Source organism: Lycium barbarum, chromosome 3 (assembly GCF_019175385.1).
Source record: "Lycium barbarum isolate Lr01 chromosome 3, ASM1917538v2, whole genome shotgun sequence".
In the NCBI taxonomy this organism is placed as follows: Eukaryota; Viridiplantae; Streptophyta; class Magnoliopsida; order Solanales; family Solanaceae; genus Lycium; species Lycium barbarum.
The window spans coordinates 124,429,888-124,451,064 of NC_083339.1; the positions used below are offsets into that span (position 1 = coordinate 124,429,888).

At 35.2% G+C, this 21,177-nt stretch overlaps 1 protein-coding gene and 1 long non-coding RNA gene across 4 annotated transcripts; one reads left to right on the forward strand and one right to left on the reverse strand.

Moving 5' to 3' along the window:
- Positions 1-1,625: 1,625 nt before the first annotated feature.
- Positions 1,626-3,900, forward strand: LOC132634108 (uncharacterized). The gene is made up of 3 exons (XR_009580042.1): positions 1,626-1,810; positions 2,732-2,855; positions 3,573-3,900. It is a non-coding gene; the product is annotated as an uncharacterized LOC132634108 (long non-coding RNA).
- An 8,142-nt stretch (positions 3,901-12,042) lies between these two features.
- On the reverse strand, positions 12,043-18,248 carry LOC132632249 (TOM1-like protein 1). 3 transcript variants are annotated; one of them, XM_060348104.1, is made up of 4 exons: positions 17,911-18,248; positions 16,798-17,411; positions 15,772-16,017; positions 12,043-12,725 (listed from the first exon to the last, which is right to left on the reverse strand). In XM_060348104.1, the coding sequence occupies exons 2-4, from the start codon at positions 17,317-17,319 to the stop codon at positions 12,303-12,305; spliced, it is 1,191 nt and encodes a 396-aa protein (XP_060204087.1). In that variant the 5' UTR covers positions 17,320-17,411; positions 17,911-18,248; the 3' UTR covers positions 12,043-12,302. The 3 variants fall into 3 exon arrangements, with proteins under 3 accessions (XP_060204087.1, XP_060204085.1, XP_060204086.1); XM_060348102.1 differs by having other exon boundaries at positions 18,029-18,247; XM_060348103.1 differs by having other exon boundaries at positions 17,888-18,026.
- Between the last annotated feature and the right edge of the window lie 2,929 nt (positions 18,249-21,177).

Here is a 21,177-nt window from a genome sequence, read left to right on the forward strand (position 1 = left end):
CAAGAAATTTTAATTCTGAAATGAAAATATAAAGTAATACATTTTATAATGTAAAGAAACAATAATCAGAGACTGCAATTGAAAGTAAATAAGTAAAGTATTGACAATGAAGGAAAACGGGGATAAATGTCACTCCCTCCCTTTACTTTTACTTGTCGACGTTAACATATCAAGGAAAAAAATTCTTCTTTTTATTTTACCCTTCACATTAATTATTCATTTTCAAATCATTTTCTGAGGCTATTGAGACTATATACTAATAAGTATGGATATTATGATATAATATATACTTTATTTATTAATTTTCAAAGAACGTGAAAAGTCAAAAGTGAACAAGTTATGTGTAGGAGTATTAAAATAACTTTTGATACAAATTTGCATTGCTATTGTTCGTCTTCTTTTCACGTTTAAAGTATTAACAAAGAAGGAAAATGGGGATAATAGAAATAGAAAAGAAGATAAATATAGAATAGAAAATTAGACATATATTTTTAGTAATGTGGCCAAGTAATATGGACGAAGGGAGTACTTCATTTTTATTAATTCTTAAAGAACGTGAAAAGTCAAGTATAGTAATGTGGCCAAGTAATATGGGACGGAAGGAACACTTCATTTATTAATTCTTAAATAACATGAAAAGTCAAAAGTGAACAAGTAAAAGTGCACGGAGGAAATAAATACGTGTCAAAGAATTAAAATAGAAGTGCACACGTGTATACATGAGAAGAGAATAAATATTTAGTACTATGACATATATCCACGTGAGATTTATTAATTCTCAAAGAATGTGAAAAGTAAAAAATGAACAAATTAAACTGCACGGAGGAAATATATTTGTGTAGGAGAATTAAAATTGAACTGCATATGTCTATATATGTTTATACATGAGAAGAGAATAAATATTCAGCTAGATCATGAAAAATCAAAAGTGAACAAGTAAAAGTGCACGGAGGAAATAAATGTGTCGGAGAATTAAATTTGAAGTGCATACGTCTATACATGAGAAGAGAATAATTATTAAGTACTATGACACATGTCTACGTTAATATGGACGAAGGGAGTACTTCATTTTTATTAATTCTTAAAGAACGTGAAAAGTCAAATATAGTAATGTGGCCAAGTAATATGGGACGGAAGGAGTACTTCATTTATTAATTGTTAAATAGCGTGAAAAGTCAAAATGAACAAGTAAAAGTGCACGGAGGAAATAAATATGTGTCAGAAAATTAAAATAGAAGTGCACACGTGTAACACCCCAAAATTTTCTTTTTTGAAAGTAACACCTCAAATTTTTTAGAAAAAAAAAATATATATTTTTTTTAGTTATGTTTCGGGTGACCTGACTTCGGGAGGTCGTAACCTCATCCGAATTTGGGAATTTGGGAAAACTCATAAAATGAAAGTTGTAGATAATTGAAATACCTTTCCAACCATATATTATGGGCTTATAGATGACATCTGGATAAGGAGATATGGACGATGAAAGTTGGGCTGGCGGAACAGCAACTTGAGACCCAACCCAAGCATTTACATTTCGGCCCATGAGTATATTTTGACCCATGAGGCCCATTAATGTTAACATATCTGGAAAATTCAGTAAATTGCTTATCATTTTACATCTAGGAACTTCCAAAATATTAGAGAAAGAGAGAGAAGAGAGTAGAGACAAAAAAAAACAAGATTTGACCAAAATCGGAGCCCCGAATTCCGAAGCTCGTGAAGAGAAAAGTGTTGTGCGTTGCATTGCCTTCATTTTGAGCCAAAAATCAGCTAAGAAGGAGAGTGGTGACTTGGTTGCTGCATACTTAAGGTAAGATTGAGGTCTCCTTTTCATTGTTAACAAGTTTGTTTAGAGATTTAACGGATTAGAACGGATGAAATAGCGTTATAAACTTGTTTGTTGCCTTATTGCAATTTATGGATTGGGGGGCTGTTTTGTTGGATTTAGATGGGTGGAATTGGTTGAGTTATGATGTATAATGATTGTTGATGTTGTTGATAAGTTGCTGTTTTCGAAATTGGGAGAAGAAAGTGTATGAAAATATCGTATACAAAGCGTATACTGGGCTGTTTTGTATGATTTTTATGGCTGTTTTGTGATAATATTTTGGGGCAGTTGATATGATTTTTTTTGTGGCTGTTTATGATAATATTTTGGGACTGGTTGGTGGTTGTTTTGAATTGTTTTGTGGGATGGAATATCAAGGGAGTTGCTGCCCAGATTTTTGTTTTGCAAACCCGTTTTTGGATTGGGATTGCTGTTAGTGTTTTTAGCATAACTCCTTGTATACAGCTCCGTTTTGAGTGATTCAAGATGTTCTGGAAAGCTATTTCATAGACCTAAAACTTTCATCAAGGCTGTAAAACCCAGTTTTGCCTTTAGCTACCCGAAAAGGGGTGATGAAGTGCAGGGGGAGGTGCTGTCCAGATTTCTGTTTTGAACATTCTACATGGACTGCTGTTAGTATTTTGAGCATATCTTTTTGTACAAAATTTCTGTAGGGGTGATTCGAATTTCTATGAGACCCTAAAACATATATCTACAACTTTCATTGAGGACACAAAGTCCAGTTTTTCCATTTACCCCTTCGAAACTGAGCAACAATACAAGACAGTAGCGCTGTCCAGAATTTCTGTTTTGATAGTTTGGGCTGATTTCCGTTGATTTCGTGTTTAGTTGTGATGTGCTGGGACTTTTGAACTTAAGTATATATTTATTTGTGTATTTAAGGTATATATGCTCTTGTACAAGCTAAGAGGAATTATTTGACGAAGTGGACTTTGATTGGTCTATGGCGTAGATGATTTGAACTCCTCGAGTTGTGGTAGAACTTGTTGTGTGGTAAAACGCCAAGGTTTGTGTATAAACTTGAACTTAAAATACCTTTATTTTTCTGGAATTTTGAAGTATCTTGATGAGTTATTTCTTTACTCTTCATCTTATATTATTGTATGGTTATTATCTCAAGTATTGCAAGACTTTTGCTAAATCGCCCACTTGTACGAATTGCTTGATCATTTTGCATTCTTGTTGGGACTTTGTCCTTCTTGTTATGGTGACTAGTCATCTATATTGGCATGCCCCTCGATTCGGATCTTGCCCATCTTGACTTTGGATTTACATTTCGTCTTGACGATGGATTTTCGTCCATTTTCGAGTACGAGTGGAAAGCCACTTTCAACATGGTTCTTGATTCTCTTGATATTGGGTGACGACCCTTCTTGATATGGGCTTCGGTCCTTCTTGATTTCGGGGCTTCGGCCCATCTTGATATTAATTGTGCTTAGTGTGATGGCATGACGTACATATTGGGCGAAATTGATTATTTGACAACTCTCTTGAATTGAATTATAAGCTTTCTTGATACTTGAGCCTTAGAATATTAGTATTGATATTTTGAAACTCTCCAAGGTTTGTATTCGATACTTTGATATACTTGTTCGCTTGGGCTTATTGTTACCGTATTGAGCCACCTACGGCGAACAAGGGAATTGGAGAATTTAATGGCTCCAAGCCCAAAGTTTATACACCACTAAGCTTCATGCTTAGCGATAGTTGTTTTCTATCGTAGGTAATGCGCGAGATGAGGTATGAAGATGGCCATTTGGAGTAGACTTTTTGGGAGCCCTTGTGAAGATCACATCTGCATATGCATCTAGTTTTTGTAAATTTTTGGGGACTTGTACATGATACATGTGTGGCACTTACGTATGAAATTTTGAAGGCTTGTGGAAAACAAGACCATGTGCTTGTAACTTAAACTTGATGACTGGTTTTGCTATTTTAGGGTGTGTTTTAACCCAAGTCATGCCATATACTGAATTTGTATTTTGTCCTATAATTATGTACAAAGGATGATAATAGTTTTGTGAAAATCACTAGTTTGAGTTTTGTGCATCTTATGGACCCGTAATGGTGTTAATTTGGAAATAAAATTTCAAAACGAAGCTTCTTAAATGTGTTGACCATTTGAGAAGGGAATTACCATTTTAAAATGATACTCTGCTATTGTATTTCATCTAAGAAAATTTTCCGAGGGCGCCGTGGAAAAATAATAATAATAATAATAATAAATAAATAAAAAAAATGCCGTACTTCCAAATTTTTCCGCATGGGCCTTTTCCGCTATTAAATATATTTGTGAATATCTTTCGGCATAAGTTTTTTTATAAACGACGTAAGTGTAAAATTAGCTTTTGTTAAGTAATAGTGTCCTCCCAAAGGGGGGTGCTACAACACGTGTATACATGAGAAGAGAATAAATATTCAGTGCTATGACATATATCCGCGTGGGATTTATTAATTCTCAAAGAATATGAAAAGTCAAAAGTGAACAAATTAAAGTGTATGGAGGAAATAAATTTGCGTAGGAGAATTAAAATTGAACTGCATATGTCTATACATGAGAAGAGAATAAATATTCAGCTAGAACACGAAAAGTCAAAAGTGAACACGTAAAAGTTCACGGAGAAAATAAATGTTTCGGATAATTAAATTTAAAGTGCATACGTCTATACATGAGAAAGTAATAAATATTAAGTACTATGACACATGTCTACACGGGATATAAAAATAGTTGGATAAAGTGTACAAATTTTATAGCTCACGGTACAAGAATTTAATGCGGGTACAATTTTTAAAGCCCATGGTACAACCATGGGCAGCTGTGTTCGTCCCTTTATGGGGCTTATATATATATATATATATATATATATACATATTTAGGAGAAATATTTACGAAACGTGACGATAGTTTTCTTTATTTACAAAACATAACGATATATTACGAAACATGACGGATTTTCATATATTTTTAGTTTTTGTTTTTCAGAAAATATATTATTTTTAAAAAATATATTTAAAAAATATTTTTTTTAAAATAATTTTATATTTTTTTTAAAATAATTTTATATTTTTTTAAATGTTTTTGCTCAAAGGCTGAAAAAATTACCTCAAATTTTTGTGTATGAAAGCTGTATGAAATGTGTATGTATGAGCGAAATTTTTAATATAATTTTCATACACAAAATTGTAAGCGAAAACTTTAAGCCTTGAATATTGTATGAAAGTTGTTACAATGTTGTTGTAGTTGTATTAATTTTTCAGAAACCTAATATGAACATTACATACGAAAAATGTGAATAAAATTCTAAGTCTTGAGCAAGATATACACATGTTATACCATTCTCATGCATAAAATTTTGAGTGTAATGTTTAAGCCTTGATGAGATATACACACTTCATACATAAAATTTGAGTGAACTTTTTAAGCCTTGAGTAAGATATACACATTTCATACACAAAAATTTGAGTGATTATTTTAAGTCTTGAATGTTGTATCAAAGTTGTATACAATATTGTTGTAGTTGTATTAATTTTACAGAAATCTAATGTGAACTTTATACGCAAAAATGTGAGCGAAATTTTAAGACTTGAGCGAGATACAAATTTCATACTGTTTTCATACACACAATTTTGAGAGGATTTTTAAAGCCTTGAATGAGATATAAACATTTCATACATTTTTCATACCTTTTTCATACACTAAATTTTGAGCGAGCTTTTTAAGCCTTGAGCGAGATATATACACATTTCATACAACTTTCATACATAAAATTTTGAGCGAAAAATATATATAAAAAATATAAAAATATATTTTTAAATAAAAAAATATTTAATTTTTTTTATTTTTAAAAAGCATGTTTTGTATAAGGTTTGTAATGTTATGTTTTGTAAATATAAAACTATCGCCACGTTTCGTAAATATTTCTCCTTAAGATGTATATATATGTAGTTGTCCCAACTATATATAAGTAAAGCTATCAAAACCGGCTGACCCAACCCACACGGCCTTTGGAATTTGACGGGCCAGCCCTGGCCCACCATTTTGATTGGCCTTTAAATAACAAGCCCAACCCATCACTATGTGGGCTGCAGGCCTAGACAAGCCACCCTACCTTTTAAAAAAAACAGATTTTTCATAATTCTTTAATTGAAAATATAATATAAAAATGCTAACATAAATATTTACAACAATATTTACATGGTGTTTACTTGCTAATCAAGTCTCAAATCCACAAATAAAATAATTCTAATAGTGTTTATTAGGTTTGGCTTCAAGTAAAAATTTGATTGTATGACTTCGGTGTAAATGCAAATATTTTGGGTACAACTGAACAAGAAAACGATCTTGTAGACCAAACCTTCTGCGAAACTGAATAACTTTTGACATTGTTAACGCTTAACATATTAATAACTGATATCATTCGAACCGAATAGAGATATTAATAGCAAACTAAACAGTTAATGAGTAGCAATACAACTAGTTAAATAGGAATATTTACCTAGCTTTCTTCCAATAGATCTAAACAAAACGAAAATGAAAATGACAATATTCCCTCCATAAAGTAAAAATAAACTTCTCAAAGAAAAAGAAACTACCATGGCACTTATGAGAGCCCAAGATTTTTCTAACCTAAAAATAAATTTTTGGAACCAAAATAACCCATTAAAAAAAAAAAGAGCCTAAATAGGCTTTACGCACAGATTATGTGCATAAAAGGACCAAAGTGTAGTTTTACGCTTTAAGTCCTTTTACGCACAGAATCTGTGCGTAAAATAGCCAAATATATCGGGCCCTTCTTCTTCCCCATTGGTCCCCCCGAATTCGAAAAAAAAAATGAAAATCAGCCATTAAAGGTCCCTTTCCGAGGCCCCACGCGATCAAAAATATCGTTTTCTAGGAATAAGTTTCTTCGCAATAAAGCGGCGTATCATTCAATTCAAAAACTCAAAATCAAAGCTTCAATCTAGGTATTTCACTACGATTTTTCTATTACATTATTAACCTAAGCATTACTATTGTGGGAATGTGGACAAAAAAAATACTTTTACACACTTTTTTTGTGCGCAAAAGGGCTGTTTTCAGCCCGTTTTTTCATTTTTTAATTTTTTTTCTTCATTTGTTGTTAATTGTTTATTTATTAACCTAAGCATTACTATTGTGTGAATATGGACAAAAAAAAAAATTACGCACTTTTTTTGTCCGCAAAAGGGCTGTTTTCAGCCCGTTTTTTTTTTTTTAATTTGTTTTATTTGTTTAGTTGTTGTTAATTTGTTAATTGTTTATTAGTTGCTTATTTAGTATTTGGTAATTGTAAGATTAGTTATTTCATTTGTTAGACTAGCTAATTATTTATTTAGTTTTTGCTAAGCCAATTGTTTATTTGTTAATAATTTGTTAATTATTTGATTAGTTAGCTTTTCGCTTTATTTAATAGTTATATGCTAATTAATTTTTTTATTATTTGATTAGTTAGTTGATTGTTTATTTACTAATTATATGCTAATTGTTTGCTAGCTAATTGTTAATTTTTTGATTTGTTAATTATTAATCTTTATATCTTTAATTGTTAATTTATTTATTTGCTAATTAGAAATTGAAAATCCTTAGTTTAGGATTCAATCATTTGTATAATTTCTCGGTAAAATATTACATAACTAATACTACGTATTAGAGATTAATTAAAAAAATAATGATTAATTTAAAATGCGTAAAAAATATACCACTTTAATCTTTACTTCATGTATTAATGATTAATTTAAAATGCCTAAAATAGATAGGACACCACCATGGAGCCGGGACCCGTCGACAACAGAGAGGTACTTTATCTACAGCATGAGCATAGGTCCCAGTATGTATAGGATGCACCGGTATCCTCTAGTAGAGTGGTCTGTACCCGTTTGGGGGAGTCATCATGGGATATTCTAGAGGCTATTCCCCCCACATTCCCGTGCCATAGATATACTACGTCGGGGCGGTATCTACCGGTGCATCGAGGTTGGTCGGCTTGTGCACGATAGGGCTATAGTGACGGCTATAATTGAGCGCTGGCGACCGGAGACCCATACATTTCATCTCCGCACTGGCGAGGCTACCATCACCCTGCAGGATGTCGAGGTGATTTATGGTCTACAGATTGATAGACAGGCATTGTATAGAGTGGAGCCTCCGGGGATGCTGCCGTATCGCCAGGAGATGGCTAGGCTCACTGGTTTCGAGCCTCTACAGAGGGATATGCGTGGACGGAATCGGTTGTTGCGGTCCTCCCTCCATGCTCACTTGCGCCTCGTAGATCTGCAACATCCGATTGGCGAGGCGACGCCTCAGGTTGATGTTGACTGACGTGCTCGCTTATATCTTCTCATCATATTCGGGGGCATCATGTTCCCGAACACGTCAAGTGCGGATATGAGCATTAGGTATCTGCTCTTTATTGAGGACCTAGACCAGCTGGGATGTTATAGTTGGGGCGCCGCTGTCCTGGCTTACATGTACAGAGGATTTGATCGAGCCTCTATGGGCGAGAGGGTTGAGGTCGCTACATTTAGCCCTCTTCTTCAGGTAATATATTTAAATGTGTGTAGATAAAACACTAAATATATTTTTTCAAAATGACGACTGATAATTTTTTTTTTTATCACTATGACAGATATGGTTGTGGACTAGGTTGAGACCTTTTCAGCCCATAGCTACTCACCCTCCCGATGACTATGTTGTCGAGGATATGCCATACGCGCGGAGATAGTCGAGAGGCCGTACCAGAGGTGTGGAGACGCACCATGTCATTCTCCCGTTTAGGGATCAGTTAGATCGCATGACGGCGTCCGAGGTAAGTTTTTTTTATTTAACATTAGTTTGTTATTTTTGTTAGTTTTTTATTGTTAACTAGTTGAATTCCTTTATATGATTTCATATGGACGCCGTATGATCAAATTTTGGATCAGCTGCCGGCGTTTTGTAGGGCTGGTGAGCACATGTGGACTGCACGGTGTCCATTGATCCATATGGACATCGTTGAGAATCACGCACCCGACCACGTATTACGGCAGTTTGGACATGTGCAGAACATACCCGCGGCTACACATTGAGAGCAGTACCACTACACCAGGGACGAGCGTTCGATCGATAGTACGGCATGGCGGGCGCGTATGCACCAGGAAGTCAATGCATGAAACGCGAGGATGACGACTCTAGCGGCGGTCGGACATGACACTCCGGTCCATGAGTACATGACGTGGTACATGCATATCACTCACTCGTTGATTGTCAACCCCTCGACGCCACGTCCTTATGGCCTAGGATATGCATCACTCTCGGGAGCGTATGAGGCGCTAGTAAGTTTATTCAATCGTCATCTTATTATGTATAACTTTATGAATTTATTCAATTCTTAAAATTTACAAATATATGCAGCTACAGATGACTCTGATGATACGCCATGAGAGCATTCCCCTTACGGAGTCCACCGACCCCGGGATAGCGGCATATGCAGCACGGATAGTTCATCTTACCGACACTGGTATGACACAGGCACGGGAGTGGCATCGTGTCGATGAGGATGTACCAGAGGGTGTTCCTGAGGGTGGTAGGGCTGATAGAGGTAGGCGGGCTAATAGAGGTGGTCGGGCTGGCAGAGGTGATCTGGCTGGCAGAAGTAGTCGGGCTGGCAGAGGTGGTTGGGCTGGCAGAGGTCTAGTAGATAAGCCTGACGATATAGCCCGTCAGGCTCCGTCGGCTACAGATACCCCTTCTTCGTCCAGGCCGTCGACTTCACAGAGACCTGGATATACGCCAGGTTATGATCCTTGGTCATCATTTCCACAGTTGCCAGTTGGTGATCTATATATGGGAGGCGGAGATGAGGACTTGGATATTATTTTCGATGACTTCTTTCTTCGTTCTACAGCCGGGCCTACGGCACCATCTGCATCTCCGGCTCCGCGGGACGCTTAGGAGCCCTCTCACATGCCATCTCAGGAGCCCGTCGACACACAGGTTTGTTTTTTTACAATAAAATAATGTATTAATTAATTATTTTATTAATTTAAACTAAATTATTTACATGTATTATAGGTTCATTCTTCTGCGCCTGTGGTCCAGTCTCCTCCGATTGAGTCATCTCCTGAGGCATCTTAGGTGGAGACCGCCGCCGTCTCCCACAGGAAGCATATTTTCACCCAGGGCCTGAAGAAGGGAAGAAAGGATGATCATGGCATAGATCATCCTGTCATTAAGAGGTGGAGAGAGGATCCTCTGATAGTGAGGGTGGTGGGGTTGGCCTTAGGCGTTAGGAGATTATGTATTTGTAAATAAAATGTACATTTTATGTTAATATTATATATATTTTTGGGTATTATTTTTTTTTAATGATAATTAGTCATTTTAGTATTTATTGTCGATTATTAATAACTCATGCGACGTCCTAGATTAATTAAAACCCTATAAAATATGACAATTAAACCTATAGATAACAAGTTTCCAAACTTACTTCAGAGCATTTTACAACCCCTAAAACGACGATCCAAACATATACGTATACTTGATGTAATGAGACGACATTATTGTATGCTAAAAAAAATTATTAAGTTCTATATAAAATATTTATATTCTGACGTTTTGAAACGTGACTAATCTTCGGTCAAAGTACCAAAAAAAAAACTTAAAGATAACAAGTTTCCAAACTTACTTCGGAGCACTTTACAACCCCTAAAACGACGATCCAAACATATATGTATACCTGATGTAATGAGCTGACATTATTGTACGCTAAAAAAGATATTAAGTTCTATATAAAATATTTATATTCCGGTGTTTTGAAACGTGACTAATTTTCAGTCAAAGTATGAAAAAAAGCTTAATTTTGAGTTTGATTTCCAAAGAATAAAGGGTGGGGTGGGGGGCTCGACCTCTTTTACGCACAGATTCTGTTCGTAAAAGGACTTAAAGTGTAAAACTACACTTTGGTCCTTTTACGCACAATAATCTGTGTGTAAAACCTATTTAGGTTTTTTTTTTTTTTTAATGGGTTATTTTGGTTCCAAAAATTTATTTTTGGGTTAGAAAAGTCTTGGGCTCCACTTATGACGTATCCAACATCAGCACATCATCTTCATCAAGCACATCTGAATCTGCTTGTGACAAGGTTGTCTTAACATATTCACTTTCTTTCTATTTTTCTATATTAAATTAAAACCCGCTCAAGCCCATAGGCCAATGGGCTTACTCAGGCTGAGCTAAAAAGCTTCGATCTTAAATGGGCTCCAAAAATTCAAGCCCAACCCTATCAAATCACGGACTGGGCTGGGTCAGCCCACGGGCCTTAGCCCACATTGACGGCTCTATATACAAGGTTAAAACTATTTTTTTATACCTATACACGAAGTTAAACCCCCTTGATTTTTTTGTGTTACTTTTTTATATTTTTAAACCCCATTAGTAAAAATATTGAATCCACCAGTGTGGGTAACGTTAACAAAGTGAGTTGGATGTCTTGATTGACACGTGACGCCAAATTCATAATATTAGGATTTGAGAGTGGAAATTTTATAAAGGCTAACATGTCAAAATATTGGACAAATTATGAATATATCTTGTCGAAAATCAAATTATCGTTTTCTTACTAATTACAGAACTTTAGAAATACCGAGAGTCCACCCCTTAAAAGTGACGTTCCAATCTCAACCGTAGAACGACCATCTTTTTAAAAAATACATCTTTGGAATCTTTACAATTTAGAGAGCTCAGTTTGGTTTTCAAAAAATCCATAGACTAAACAGGAAGCAAACGCTACTAGTTGTGTAGTTGAAGCTAAAACTGGAAGCTCCTGATCTAAAAACCAGTTGATTTCCGGAATCAAAGCCAGATGTTGGATAAACTTACCCGCGCCTCGTATTCACACCAAACCAATGCATTTTTCAATGGTTAAGTAATTTTATAAAGCAAATATATACGTTACTTAATCATGATTAAGTGATAGTTGTAAGTATTCAAATACATGTTATGCATCCATTAATTTGGTCTAAACACCTTTGAAACTCAATAAACTAAAGGCAAGCATTTGCAACCAAAAAAAGAAAGTAAAATAACAACATTCTCCAAATTCTCAAACTGAATTTAAGCAGCAACATCACAGACATGACACAACAGCACCCAGACAACCGAAATGGAGCCACCACAGACACGTCTCAAGGCACTGACGTAAGATCAAGAACAAATATCATCCAATATCCATGAAAAACATGCAGGATCCCTTTCCAAGCAATTAAATCCCAAAAATTAAAACAATAAAACTGTAAGTAATTCAGGTATATGGTGGAGAACAAATCAACGAAGTTTCTACATTCATTTATGAAGGTTCAATCATGAGCACTAGAGTGGATAGAATGTGAAAAAGCCTGATATTAACATCACCAAAGCCAGTGTCCATTTCCAGTATTTGTCCCGCGCACCGAAAGGAATTCAAAATGAGATGAGATCATCTTTTGGTGATTGCTGCTTCTTTGTGTCATTTCCTGATTCAGATGTGCCACCCACTTTTTTACCAAAAATCATCTCATCAAGATCATCCATCATGTCATCATTACCACCTCCCTGGACTGCAGATCGGGAGCCTGCTGGTTTTCTGATCAGAGCATCTTCTTTTCCGGCACGGGGTGACTCATCGGGCTCCACTGCAACTGGAATCATGGCAGGTTCTGGCTCTGATGAAACAACTGCAGGTTTCCTCATTTCGTCGTACTTCGATAGGGCCTTTTGGACTTCATCATTTATATTCAGGGCTTCAAAAAGGAGAGCCTCATTATCTCCAACAGTCTCGATGATTCGCTGAACAGTATTGAGGGACTGGCGACACTGTTGTGCTAGCGTAGTTGTCAAGTCATCCTGCAAATAAACAAAAATGAGAGGAGAATATTAAAATAAAAAGGGAAACTATAAGGGCTTGTAATGGCGCTGCAAGGAGAATTGGACCAGTTTCATCAAGAGAAAAGGAAAAGGTTCGGAGGAATACGACCCCAGTATTCATGAGGCTAAATCCACAATCGTGAATTTCTGCAAGAAGATTGCTCTATCATGCATTAGACAATGTGACAAGGGGTGGCACGAAAATCATTTTCCATCCAGCTGTGGGCCTTTTTTGAGAAAACTCCTTTTACGAAAACATATACCAAAAACATTTCAAGATCTGGCCAGTTAAGTAATCCAAAAAATCAAAAACCATAAAGGCCTTGACAAATTCTGCTTAAACTATTAAAAGAAACAGTAAAAGTCAACAACCAACTCCTAAAGTGGGTGAGAAACATGAAAGCAAAATCGGAGACAGAAAAGATGTGCATGCTGATGCAGACCAAACAGAATAGTAGAAGGGATTAAAATAAAGAAAATTCCAATATTAAGCAAAATAAGTATTTACTTGACAAAGATCTAGCCTACTACATCTTTACGACCACAACCCAGCTCATGCTGATAGCCCCTTCTCTGAGAATAACAGACATGACTAGTGTGTCTTTCTTGGCTTGCAGGGTAGCTTCTATGATTAATCTTAAATATTTACTCGTATCACTAATTTAAAATTCAGCTGTTTGAAATGTCCACACAGGTCTATAGCACTTTAGAGTTTAGGGAACTTAGTTTTAAGAAGTCTACAGCACTTCAAGAAAAGGGCATAGCCAATGGCCCACTTAACATAAACATTGCCACAAAGTGATGGAAGGCGATATGAACTTCAGACAACACTGGAATTCGTCCAATTCATACAATTGATAAACGTCCATGTTAAGAAAAAAGCCATTGGGCTCACTAATTATTTTGCACCAATAGCTACACGCGTCCTACTTTTACTCTTCTCAATAAGGTCTTTTATCTTATTCTATTCCATAAACACCAAAACCGGATATAGCATATTCGCCTACCAAACAAATTCTTAAACAACATGTCAACTCTTACCCTCACAATAGCGTAAAATTAAACCAGACAATCAACTCAGGATGGAGTTTATAAGAAACGAATCGAACACCTCAATGATAAAAGAAACACATTACTTCCTGCATTCCAATTTATGTGAACCTAGTTGACTGGGCACAGAGTGCCACAACATTTGTGTGGCTATAAACAATTTGAAACTTGTGGTCTTAAACATCCCATAACATTTGTGAGGATATAAAAATTTCTCATTAAGAGTAAAACAGGAAGTTTAAGTAAAATTACTTTCAAACTTAGGAGGTCATTCTCTTTGAAACGGACTAAAAGGAAATAGGGTCACATAAACTGGAACGGAGGGAGTAATTACTATCTTTTTGCTACATCTTGCCATATTTCAGTCCAACCTATGCAACTGCAAACGAGAGAGATTGTAATATCTAACACTCAAAAGTGAGCACTCACTTGCCAGCAAAATCACTATGACACACCTAGAGCCATGTCCTCTGAAGAAATTACCAAGAATCATTTGCTCGCTTCCTATCAAAAAGAAAGCAAAATGTGGAAGAAGAAAAGGAAACAAATGAAAAGAAATGATAAGAACACTTATGCAAACAATCTAGAGTACGCACAGTGGGCGACAAACCAAGCCCTTGGGCACCACAATACTGAAGTTTCCCTTTACCTAGGACTAGCACCGCCTTCTTCAGCCAATACCTCTACAATAGTTTTCAGTGGAACACTAATGAAGGTTCAGACTACAAATTCTGAACCTTATATAAATTCTGCTTTGAGCTCAAGCTTGGCTAGGAATGGTAGAAGCACCTTACAGTCAAACTACATGTTTATTCCAACAATTTTAGAATCACACTTCAAACTATTAAGAACTTTGGCACTAACAACTTCAAAAATCTATTTTGAATTTGTGAAATAATATGAGCGGGCTTTGGTCTAGTAGTAAGAGTGCAACGTATAATGTTTGGCGGTTTGGGTTAGGCACACATCACAGGTTCATATCATGCCACATATAAAAGCCTGATATTTAAGTGAAAAAAGGTAGAGGGAGGGGCTCATTACCCACTGAATCCAAAACTGTGTGACACTTGCCTCCGGAAATATCTCGGTCATCAAGAAAAGAAAAGGAATATGAACATCCAACAAAAATCTTAAATCAATACGTGGAGGAACCCAAAATATTTGTAAACTTCTTTGGGATCCCTCAGACGTGTCAGACAATCCAAATTTGGGTTCACATATGAACTCTTAATACAGACTACGAGTGTGACAATGACTTGTTGAAGGTTTGGCTCTGCCACTCTGATACCATGAGAAAGAAAAAGCTGAGCATCCAAACATGAAAGCAATGGGTGGAGTAGCACAAAACCTTTATAAACCTCTCTTTTGATGAAGACCTTCATAAACCTCTCTTAAAACCCTTAGATAACTCATGCTATATAACTCGAAAGATTTAATCAATAGTATGCTTCTTAATCAGTCCCAATAAAACAGTCCTACATCCCTTTGTGATCAGCCTCAAATGGTGTCCCAAGTCCGAATATGACATTAAAGTTTTAGGAGGCCCACATTTTCTCCTCTCAGTACAAATATTTCCTCGTATTCCATTTCACTGAAATATAAAAATCAACGAAAGACCCCAATTTTTCCCCCAGAGAATACTAATCAATTTACATTTCCAATAACATATAAGAACAAGCTAAGCTACAAAAATAAGATTTTGCTCAAGCCTGAGTTATGGAGCACAAAGCTCGGCTCATTTATAGCCCCTATCTTAATAACCTTTCAAGATGAAAACTGGCAAATGAATAACTCTTTTTTTGATAAGGTAAAGTTAATGAAAACTGTCATATCAATAACTTAATGGAACAACATTCGATCACAAATATTATCAATCCTAGAACCTGATATCCACACTTGTACCCTGAGGATTTATTAAGACGATAACTTCAGCTCCTGAGATTGACATGTGATGACAATAATAAAACAGAAGTACCTGTAGAGCATCCTGCTGAGGTGAAGAGGATAGAACAGTTGTCAGAAGCTCTACACTGTTTCTAGCCACATCAAATGCCTCCTTCGTCTGCTCAGCTGAAAAGTTCTGCCGTGGAATTTCATGTTGCATTTGCTGCTCCAGAGTAACATTTGGTTCTGAAGCTGACACTGTTCTTGGAGGAGTGAAGATCGGAGCTAGGCTTTCATGGTCACGACCAGGAAAACGTACCCCTCTTGCTCTCAAACTCTAAAACAAAAACAAAAATACGGATGTATGAAACATGAATGTGAAGAAATGAACATCAGCAAGTATGTATCTGATCTTCCATTGTTGAAAGAATCATTCATATTGACATCGTGCATGTATTTACTAAAATGCCCTTGTGTAAATTGTAGTAGTTTGTAAGTAGGAGATGTATATTTGAGGAAAGTCCAGGCTATAATGTATTTTTCCAAGTCAACAAAACATAATTCTACAATCTGACCAACATCCACAACAAAATTTTCAATTAGGTAGTTAATAAACATTTCTTAGGACCTGACAAGCATTGTCCAGAATTCAAAAGAGAGAATGATCAAGACACCAATTGAGAAGTGAAATTACTGAAGTTTTTCTTTTAGGAAGAAAAATGAGGCATGTCAATTCTTTAGGAAACTAGCTAAACTGACCAGCTCGATTGGAAAAGACTGTAGTGATGTGCATGCTTGCCTTGGAAAACGAAAGATAATGGAGCACGTAAATGTTCTTTTAAGACTGGGATCAACTGAAAAGCTCGATTGATATAGACTGATAAACATGTTTGCTTTGGGCCCATTCTCCACTCCCCCTGATGTCCTCCATCCCTTTCCCCTCTTACCAAAAATAAACACTGAACCGAGAAACATCATCAAAGAAAATTAAATATTGTATGGGACCAAATTATTTTGCATTCCCATGTTTCATCATGGTCCAACAGAAACAACTGACACAATTGACTTCTTAAAATTTTATGAACTAAATGTGAGACTGAGAACCTGTAAATGATACCTTGTAAGTCTCTTCATACACAGGTAAATAGCGAAGCTCACTCGATGATTCTCCCCAAGCTTCAATTAACACCAGGGCCTTGTTTCGATTGTTAATAACAGTCTGAGGATCATCAATCAACTTCACCATCTCATCGAGAACCCTCTCAGCTGCAATCTCTGAGAATGCCCTCTCGCAGTTCTTTGCAATAGTTTCAAGCAAGACCAACCCTAAGTACTGAATCCTGGGGCTCTTCAACATTAATCTTTTCTTCACGCCCCGTATCAGTTCAACACTGTTGATTCTTTCGTGATTGATCATGTCACAAAGCTCAAGATTCATAGCCCAATCAGGTTCCTCCAGAGTTTCAGCTGTGGCTTCCTCGACAAGCTTATCAGCCTGATTTGGACCTTGGAAAAGCTCCTTCATCTTGAAACTCATCGAGCTCATTCCAGCAGTGATCTTTTGCCCAACCTCCGTGCCTCCAATCTTCAATTTCTCCCCAAAAGCACTGACTTTATCCAACAAATTATTGTCACTCATTTTGGATTAAATCTTCTGCAACTCACTCCTATGTTAAATTCGTCAAATCCTTGCCTCTACACTCTCTCCAGCTAAACAGGCACAGAGTTATCCTGAAAAGGAAAACAAAAGTAAAAATCAGAAATGATCAAACTCAACAACAGTATATAAGTTTTATTCTTGTTAGAAGAAGAAGAAAAAAAACAGTAGATAAGTTTCTCCAAAACTTTCATGATTAGAGTAGAGTAGAGTAAATTTGACATTTGATCCACATGGTTGAACCTAACTAGTTTAGGATTGATTGATTGGCTAATGATCCATATGGATGAACCTAACTACTACTACGATTTCACAAATACCCGATATAGTCAATTGCTAGGGTTTACTTATGAAAAAAAAATGGAGAAATCAATAAGGAAACAAAAAATCCACGAAACTTAAAACAAACAAAAGGCATATCCGGCATGTAGACAATATCACTGGGAATTTATTTTTTTTATCATGAGAGAAACTACAGGAAATATAACTGTAAAAAAGAAAAGCAATTCAAAGGGCAGTCTAGTTGAAAAAAAAAAGGTCAAATTTATACAAGTTTCAGCGAGCTGAACTAACATTCCTGGTAGACAGATGAATTTTCCGATATCACTTCAAAATTATATGTATTAAAGGAACAAATTCAGCAACAAGATCGCATAATAAAAGGAGAAGGAAAGAAAAAAAGAGAATATACCGATCAGGAAAGAGAGGGAAAGGATTGAAATTGAAAAAGTTAAGATGGAAGAATGTTCGTTCGATTGCGTGTTTATGAGAAGACGACGCGTAAACGCGACTGACTTTTCGACTAGATGGAAAGAAGGAGTCTTCCGATGTTCCTCGGTTATGGCGACTATTAAAGTAATAATCTACTTTGCCTTTTATACCTACTCCACTATTGCTTATTGCGTTACTATTGTATTTTCGTATTCTTTTTCGTATTTTCGTTATCAACTAAGCTTTAAATACGATTTCTTGGGATTGTTTATCATGCGACACCGCTACAGGGTCCCCCCGTGGAGCTGTTTACTCTTCCCTCACCCTATATATTTGTTTTTTTTTTGTTTTTTCACGGGTGTCGGGTGCCCGCATGGAACCCGACTAAATTCAGATGGCACATTAGACGGTTCATTTTGGGGGCAGGCTCCCAATGGGTTTTTTCCTTCTCCCTGTGTGATTTTTTTTGGAATAAAATGTCGCTTATGCATTTAAGCAATTAAGCCTCTTTTTTTTTTTTTTTACAATTCGTTTGATCTTCTTTTGTTTCACCAAAATATTTAGACTAATTCAAACAATGCAAATAATTTATTATGCTTCAACGCAGATATAGAACATCTGGTAGAAAATTAAAAAAAAAATCAATTAAGCATCTTGTACTTGCATATTTCTTTCTTTTAGAGTAAAATTTTCTGTTAATGACATAATAGTCGGAGCTCGGAAATAAATTTATAATTTTTATGTATTTTTATTATCAATAGATGTACGAATTTATTATAGATAAATTTTGAACTACTATATTCTTTAAAGTATTATTCATATCATTTGATTTTTACAAGCATGTGTGTAATTGTTTTAGGTCTCGTTTATTTTACACTTAGTGAAGGTCTGAACCTAATTATTTAAATTTTGTGGTTAGTGTGTTTGTCTTTTTGTGCTGAATCTTAATCATTCGTATGTCAATTATTAAGTGCATTTTTTTTCTTTTACAAGAAATTATTGTCAGCCTCTTTCAAATATGAATCTATTTGATTAAGAAGGGAAGAATTTGCATCAACATCTCAATTTCAATTCAAACATGGGTTTGATTCACATTCCATGTTTTGAGAAAGGTTTATCATCCGAAAAGAGTGAAAAAGGTATCTTTGTCTAAAAAGGGTATGAAATATATCTGAATGATTAAGATTTATAACGAGAGCTTAATGGATATTAAGATGTGATTTATTTAAAAGAAATTACAAAAAGGCTCAGTACATTGACAGCCTCCTCAAACTTGCCAGTAAATTTCAGTTAGACACTCGAACTACAGCTTGTTCCAATTAAGTACTTGAACACATCATAAAGTGTTGCTATTAGACACTTTTGGTCCAAATTTTGAAATAAAATTTGTGCGTGAACTCAAGTTTCTATCTTGTAGGTAGGTTAACCACATAAAATATGTCATCTTCTTTAATTATACGAATCAGTCTCAATATTTCATAAAACTCCAGGCATGTCCCAATTTAGGATACCATAACTACCACTAATCAACACCATCCGTCACTAAACCCCATATATATATATATATATATATATATAGTCGACTACTATTATTTGTCGCCATCATACCACAACCAATGATAACCCTTAATCATCACCGTCAATCACTTCAGTCAGCTACTACTCACAATCACCGTTATCAGCTATCCTCCCACCAATTACCATAATCAATGAAGATTCACGATGACCACCATAGCTATTACCACCATGATATTTAATTTGTATAATATTAGATTTAGTAATATTTTATTTTTATTAATTATTAAAGGAGAACAAATTTTATATATTAAATATTGACAAAATAAATTATCTTGATTTATTTATTTTTGAATTTTTAATATTCAAATTCAAACATTTTAATCGTAATGAAAACAAAATGAGTTAAGCCGGCAATCTTCAATTGGAGCGTATTGCCTCATTGGTCCTCAACGTAAGGGATGGTCATATTTTGCGTCTTTGTGACTTTTGCTCTATTTTGTCCATATTTCTTAGTTTTAGATGCCAAATTTGTGATATTTCATTTTCAATCAACCCCAGCCTCGACGGCAATCAAATTTGTTTATAATTTCAAAATGAGCATGACTTGCATTGGCTTCTGGAAGGGATGACTTGCATTGGCTTCTGGAAGGGAAGTTTTACTTCACATACAAATATAATTTGAGGGAACAGTTAAGCAATTTATTTCCTGTTTTAATTTCGTTTATCTCGGCCTTTCTTAATCTCAGTAAAATGAAGATTAAAACAAATATGAGTTCTGATTCATTGAGATGGTTCGAAATTGGAATGATCTATTTATTTCAGTTTTATATTTAAAAGAAAGGATATTCCCACTTCATGAATTGACCTCCAATATCATTGCACACGTCACGAGAATAGACCAAATCACACTGCCAAGTGCCAACCTGATATCACCGTCTACTTTAAAAATTATCACCTTTTTTTTTTAATAATTTTTCCGAAAATAATACTACTTCATCTATTTTGATTTATCTGTCTAATTAATTAAACAAAACTTAAAAATATAAGGCCCCGTTTGGACATGGTTTGAAACCACGTTTGGACATGCAATTTGGATATTTTAAGAAGTATTTTCTCTTATAACCATAAAAAAAAAACCACAAGTTGTGAAAACAATCAAAACATTCTCAATTCTAATACAATCTTACCAAATGAGCAAGTCATAGTTCATAACAAAATTAATACGCTAATTCATAACAACCGGCTCAAAATTAATACTAGAAGACCTTTCTAAAAATACAATATCAATTGACCAAATTTTAGTTCAATAAATAAAATTAAACTATGCGTCTTTTTTTACAAAATTAAAAGGTTGGTAGACATAAATAAAATTTAGTGGAAGTTAAAGAGATTGGTAAATGATGATGGGGGTAATTGTTAAAAATATCTACCAACTTATGAGTCTTTTTTTACAAAATATAAACTTACAGGTTAAATTTATATTTAAAAAAGTTGAAACCATAGTTTCAAACCCCAAATCATGCCTTTTTGAATGATTTGGGGTTTGAAACCATGGTTTCAAACGCAAACCATCGTTTCAAACGCATGTCTAAACGCTGGTTTCAAACCATG

Coding starts and splice junctions, on each gene's coding strand:
- LOC132632249 (XM_060348104.1), bottom strand. CDS start 17,319: ATGAGTGACAATAATTTGTTGGATAAAGTCAGTGCTTTTGGGGAGAAA. Junction 16,018..16,797: donor TGTATGAAGAGACTTACAAG/GTATCATTTACA, acceptor TTTTTGTTTTAG/AGTTTGAGAGCAAGAGGGGT. Junction 12,726..15,771: donor CTCAGCAGGATGCTCTACAG/GTACTTCTGTTT, acceptor GTTTATTTGCAG/GATGACTTGACAACTACGCT.